Source organism: Mangifera indica, chromosome 1 (assembly GCF_011075055.1).
Source record: "Mangifera indica cultivar Alphonso chromosome 1, CATAS_Mindica_2.1, whole genome shotgun sequence".
NCBI classification, from domain to species: Eukaryota; Viridiplantae; Streptophyta; class Magnoliopsida; order Sapindales; family Anacardiaceae; genus Mangifera; species Mangifera indica.
In genome coordinates, this window is record NC_058137.1 from 20817638 (window position 1) to 20824342 (window position 6705).

General features: G+C 31.1%; 1 protein-coding gene across 1 annotated transcript; it reads left to right on the forward strand.

Moving 5' to 3' along the window:
* Positions 1–443: 443 nt before the first annotated feature.
* Positions 444–5036, forward strand: LOC123222586 (beta-fructofuranosidase, insoluble isoenzyme 2). Its single transcript, XM_044649158.1, has 6 exons — positions 444–724; positions 2518–2526; positions 2604–3457; positions 3626–3784; positions 4109–4347; positions 4585–5036. Exons 1-6 carry the CDS (start codon positions 550–552, stop codon positions 4868–4870), a joined length of 1722 nt encoding a protein of 573 aa, XP_044505093.1. The 5' UTR covers positions 444–549; the 3' UTR covers positions 4871–5036.
* The last annotated feature ends 1669 nt before the right edge of the window (positions 5037–6705 follow it).

Below are 6705 nucleotides of genomic sequence, written 5' to 3' on the forward strand. Positions count from 1 at the left end.
GCTTTTCAATAATTTTATTAAAAAAATTATGATAATTTGTTAAAAAATTTAATAGATGAGTGATAAATTAGTTTTTTCAAATTTAACAGGTGGGAATTTGTTTAGGCAAACGTTGGGTGGGAAATAGTCATTTGGCCTTTATTTTTCCATATTCTTCAAGCATTAATTTGCCAAAAACATTGTCAAGTCCCGAAAAAAATTAGCAAAAAAGGAAAACTATAATTTACCACACAAAATTGGAAACTAAAATTAATGAATAATTTATTTTCCGTTACCAGAAAAAAATTGCTATAATTAAATTCATCCTTATCAAACCAAAAATTCTTTTAAAGAGAAACAAAATAACCCTAATAATTCTTACGCATGCCATGAAGCCTCTAACTTCTTATAACCGCTACAAAAATTAACAAGTGTTTGAAAGAGTTAATAATTCTTTATCCATTGAAAGTTTGTATAACTTTAAACACCATTTCTCTCCAGTCCTCTTCTATAAATAAATCGCTCTTAGTACACTATCTTTATCACGCTTTCTTTCTTTATTTCTCTTCAATGGCCATGTCAAATTTTCTCTCTATTTCTCTGTTTGTTGCTTTTCTCTTTTTGAACCATGGCATCGAAGCCTCTCACGTTATTTATCCTGAGTTTCAATCTCTTGCTGCTACGACTGTCCAACAAACTCACAGGACTGGTTTCCATTTCCAGCCTCCCAAGCACTGGATAAATGGTACGTACAAAGAGAAGCCAAATTTTTTTCCTTTTAGTTTTTGCTTTTGTTTTTATGATTTCACGTTTTTATTCTGTCCTTCCTTTCATGTTCAATGGTTATCTCTTTCTTTTGCTGGCTTGTCTTTTATCGCTTTCAGTATTGAACTCGTATAGGATAACGATCTTTTGGCCATAAATGTTCATGAAGCTAATATTACAGAATCTATTTCATTAATTTTTTGGGGTTTTCCATCATACATTTAACTTCAAATTTATATTCAAGATTCCATTTTCTTTTTTATTGGTTTTAATTTTGCATGTAAGGGAATAGAAAATTTTGAAACTTCGGATTTTGTGGTGAGTGTTAAAAGATAAGATTATAGAGTTCAACGGCTTTCGGATAAACATTAAAAAATAAATTTTATATTTTGTATGAAGAAAATTTCACTACATTTTAAAACTTTTTAGTGCTCTTGGAAATATTAATGAAGGCTATAAATTAATAATATAATTATCAAAACTAAAAGATTACACAAAGATCGGATAAGATAAGAATACTTAAATATTAATGTTTATAAAATTAATAATATGTTTCGGTTTGATTAATAATATGCTTATTTGACAAAATTAAAAGATAGATTATTAGAATAAACTTTTATTTTTTAAACTAAACTCTTTCGAAAATTAAATATTGCATTCTTATGAATATTTTGTTTTTTTGTATGTCGGATTATAACCTAGAATAATAGGTAGAAAACTAAAATAATCATTTCCACACTCCGGAAAACTCTTCCTAGAACATGTTAGCGCCAATGATACATATATATCTCATGGTTGGATCAATATATATTTTCTGAAAGATTTTCTCCTGCAAACAAATTCTAGTTAATTAGTATTTAACCTATTAGGTCCTTTATTCGACTTGGGACTCAGAGGTGTTCAGTGTTACAGGGTTTTGTTGAACGAATTATAAGATAAAAGTTCTTCTCTTGTTCTAATAAAATATATGTCAGAAAAGAATGGGAAGCTTTAAAAGTTCATTAATGATGGACAAAAAATGCACAAGCAAAAGGAAAAAGGAGAAATAGTGATGGTGGGTAGACTACTTCCCTTGTTAGATCAATGAATACAGATGTATCATTTTTGTGGAGGAAAAAGAAAAGTAAATGGGTGAAACATAAGTTAAAAAATCTCGTGTGATATATTAAACAAGTTGGCCTAACCCATCACCCAAAGGAGATGACCTTCACTTACTTATCTTTTGAGGTACTTTCCATTTCAGTTACGTCTCTCTATCTGACACATTTACTGTTTTCATTTATACCTATTTCATTTACAATTGGTTTCCAACTTCATCTAAAAAAAAAACAGAAATTGATGAGTGGGGTTGGTCCGATTTGGACAGCCATTATCTTTTTTGACTTCACCATGCTGATAAAATTGGGATTTTATGGACCACTTTGTGCCTCATACTCTTTCTGATTTAATTTATTGGAAGACCCAATTTCATACTTATGTGTCTTTTTATGTTTGTAGCCTGTAGCTTTTTCCCTTTTAAATTACTTGCTGTTTTTACATACCCAAACTTTATTTCATCTTATGCTTTGATAATTCATATATTTAACTTATCACACTATAATTGATAATTATTTTAATTTGATTATTTGATAGATCAATACTTTTGGCCTTCCACTATATTTTTTTTCTTGCTTTAATTTCACAAAGTAAACATTGTCACTAACTTGTTTTTTTTTTTCCCTTTTCTTGTCCGGTTCCTTGGTGCTGAAATTCTATTGACAAATCAACCAACAGATCCAAATGGTGAGTCTTTTTAATTTTCTTGTTTTTGTTTTTATTTACTGAATTCTGTTCTAATTTTCCATTTTTGCATGAAACAGGGCCAATGTATTACAATGGAATCTACCATCTTTTCTATCAATACAATCCCAAAGGTGCAGTATGGGGGAACATTGTTTGGGCCCATTCTGTATCCAAAGACATGGTCAATTGGCAAGCCCTTGAGCCTGCAATTTACCCTTCAAAGCCATTTGACATAAAGGGTTGTTGGTCTGGATCTGCAACCATTCTACCGGGCAACATGCCTGTAATTCTTTACACAGGAATCGACTCCGAAGAAAGACAACTCCAAAACTACGCTATACCTAAAAACCTTTCTGATCCATATCTCCGTGAATGGATCAAACCCGATAACAACCCATTGGTTTTTCCAAACGGTGTTAATGCGACCTCATTTCGTGACCCGACCACCGCATGGTGGGCAAATGATGGATACTGGAGGATATTAATTGGCAGTAGAAGGAAGCATAGAGGAATAGCATATTTGTATAAGAGTCGAGACTTTTTGAAATGGACCAAGGCCAAACACCCAATCCATTCGAAAGGAAAAACGGGTAATTGGGAATGCCCTGACTTTTTCCCCGTTTCACTTTCGGGTGCAAACGGCTTGGATACTTCATATGACGGCCCTGACAAGAAATATGTTTTGAAGGTCAGTTTAGATGTAACAAGATATGATTACTATACAATTGGTTCATACTTGAAGAATAAGGACATATATGTCCCTGACAGTACCTCAGTTGATGGTTGGGGTGGCCTTAGATATGACTATGGAAACTTTTATGCTTCCAAGACTTTCTTTGATGCTGGTAAGGGAAGAAGGATCTTGTGGGGTTGGGCAAATGAGTCCGATAGTGCAGAAGATGATATTGCTAAAGGCTGGGCTGGAATTCAGGTAATATTTTCACCAATAAAATTATTACTCGTGTACACTTTGGACTACATAAATTAACACATATATATATATAATATTTTTTCGTATGATTGATTGTCTAATCAGGTATTGCCATGTCAAAATCTATTAAATGACTGATTTGTTATTTTATTTTGGTGACTTTTTTAGACTATTCCAAGGTCGTTGTGGCTTGATCCAAGTGGAAAACAATTATTGCAATGGCCAATCCGAGAAATAGAGACACTGAGGGGGAAAAATACACAAATGAGCAATAAAGTGCTCAAAACAGGAGAGACTGTTGAAGTTCAAGGAATTACTGCAGCTCAGGTATTTTTTTAAGAGACATTGTTTGTGCTAAAAAAAATAAAAGATATCGTTTGTGTATATAATTTATTATTTTTTAAAATTAATAAAATTATATATACATATTTTTTTAATAAATAAATAAATATATAAATGATATATCATTGTATAATTAAATAATTTTAAATTAAAAATAAAATAATATTTAATTATATATATATATATATATATATATATATATATATACACACACACACACACACCTATTTATGTGCCTAAAAATGTGTACTTTATCATTATGATTATAATTATAAACTTGAATGCTAATAATCTTCTTGCTCTTTACAGGCTGATGTTGAAGTTACATTTTCATTCCCCAACTTGGACAAGGCTGAAACATTTGACCCCAGCTGGGTGGATGCACAGAAGTTGTGTGGCCAAAAGGGTTCTACCGTTAAGGGCGGCGTTGGCCCATTCGGTCTCTTGACATTAGCCTCAGAGAAGCTAGAAGAATACACTCCTGTCTTCTTCAGAGTATTTAAGGCTCCGGATAAGCATGTAGTTCTGATGTGCTCTGACGCAACCAGGTTTGTTTGTTTTGAATAATAATAAAATTATATGTACATATAATGTATATAATTTTATATACGAATAAGAATATATTATTATATGATTGGATATAGTTTTATTTTTAATTTAAAACTATTCATTCATAAAAATTATATGTTATTGTTTGTGTATATAATATTACTTCTTGAGTAAATTACTTTTTTAAATCTTTATTTCAAACTTTCCGTTAATCTTTTTCTTTTTTCAATTTACAGTTCATCTTTGAAGACTAAAGGGCTTTACAAGCCGTCGTTTGCTGGCTTTGTAGACGTAAATTTAGCCGATAACAAGCTTTCTCTGAGGAGTTTGATTGATCATTCAGTTGTGGAAAGTTTTGGAGCTGGTGGGAAAACATGCATCACTTCTAGGGTTTATCCAACTCTTGCAGTTTCCAATAACGCTCACTTGTTTGCTTTCAACAATGGGACTGAGACTGTAACCATTGATAAGCTTACTGCTTGGAGCATGAATAAGCCCCAAATGAATGAGGGATTAAAATAGAGGTTGAATAGGAATCTATGCATGCATTTTAGGTTTTTAGTATTGAAAATATTAAGGAAGATCAAGCTTGAGATATGGAATAAAAGTTACGTAATCTTAGTTTTGTTATGGACATCTCATTCCCATTGGTGGGGTTTATATATCAATTTTAATTTTATGTTATTTACTTATTGTTATATCTTTTCGGTGTTTTGAGATCTCTAAAGTATCAAATAAGACAGTGGAATGAATATACCAAGAAAATTTTGAAGACTTAAGGGTTGTTATAATATAATAACAAAACTATGCATACAGAATTTTGAAATGCAATTTTGTGTTTGAATGCTCCTTCAAGCTAGGATTTTTCTTGAATTCTTCAACATCTCCCTATGACATTGTAGAGTCTTTACTCGTCTATACTGAGATAGTCATGAACACACGAATGTATACTATAAAAATTGTTTGGGTAGACTTGACAAATAGACAGATGAATTAGATAAAATTAGATATAAGTAAAACAAATACAAGTTAAAACGGATCGATTTATATAGATAATAATTTTTAAAACTCGTACTTGGCCCAATAAGTATGGGTTGACCCATGCGTTATTTGTTACTATTACATTTTCATTATTTTTATTTTGTTCTTATTATTTTAATGTATCCATTTTGTCACAAAACTTCTCTTTTCTAAAATATAATAATGATGCACAAAAAGAATATCAATCTTTTAATAATTTTCTTTTCAAATATTATATAGAGAGGATAAATATTCTCTAAGAAATGGATATCATTCTCAAATTATAAAAATTTCTCCTATAGATTTTTTAAGAATTTTAGCATTAGATATGGGGTGAAATTTTATGATAAAATGTCTAGTGCTCAAATTCTTCAAATTTATTTTCAGCCCAACAAAATTTCTCATTAAGTGCTCATAAAACTCCAGAAATGGAAAGAAAGATAGTTGCCTATGAGTATGTGAATGTGAATAAAGTTCAAATGAAAGATAACTTTATCTGAATACAATAATTTGTTTTTTAATTTATTTTTGTGGTGGTAAGATGAGTGGTAAGCTTTTCATTCTATAATATTAATAGGTTAGTTTTAAAAAATAATTAATTAGCCACATTAGAGAAGGTTGAAAATCAACATTTGTTCGAAATATTATGATGATGGAGTGATTAATACTAGAAAATTTTTTAATGGGTTTGTTTTATTAATTTAATTTTAGGATTGATTTGGTTCATTTTATATTAAAAGAAGAGAAAATATGTGAAATTTGTGTTGTGTTGTAAGTTTAATTTTGAAAAGGAAGAAGACAATGAATAGGAAGGAAAACACGGTTTACATGTGGGAACCTGTAGGCATAACCGAACCACCCTCTAAAATCCATATATATTGATGGTGAAGCCGAGGTTACATTGCCACTGAAATGAAGTCACCCGTCTTACAGTTGTGGACAATTTCAGGTGAATCATGCCCAGAACCCAACTAAAAAAAGACTAGTTTCCTCCAATAAGGCATATCTTGTTTTCCTATCTCTTTTCACTGCAAGCGAACATTGTATTGAGAGGTTGAGAAGATAGCAAAAAGGCCGTGAGGAGACATTAACTGCAAAAGTTGGCAATAATAGTGTAACAACAATTGATTGCTTTATCTTGGAAAAACTTTGGTTTATAGTTTCTCATAGTTCAATTCAACTACAGCATGCAGTTGTAATCGTAGAGGAACAATATTATGGAGCGAAGGCCAGTCTAAACGTTCAAACTTCAGCTTGTCACAAGTATGAATAATCTCCGGTCCATTTGACAATGAACTCAATACCATTGAAGCAGGTTAGCAGTTAAGTTTCACATC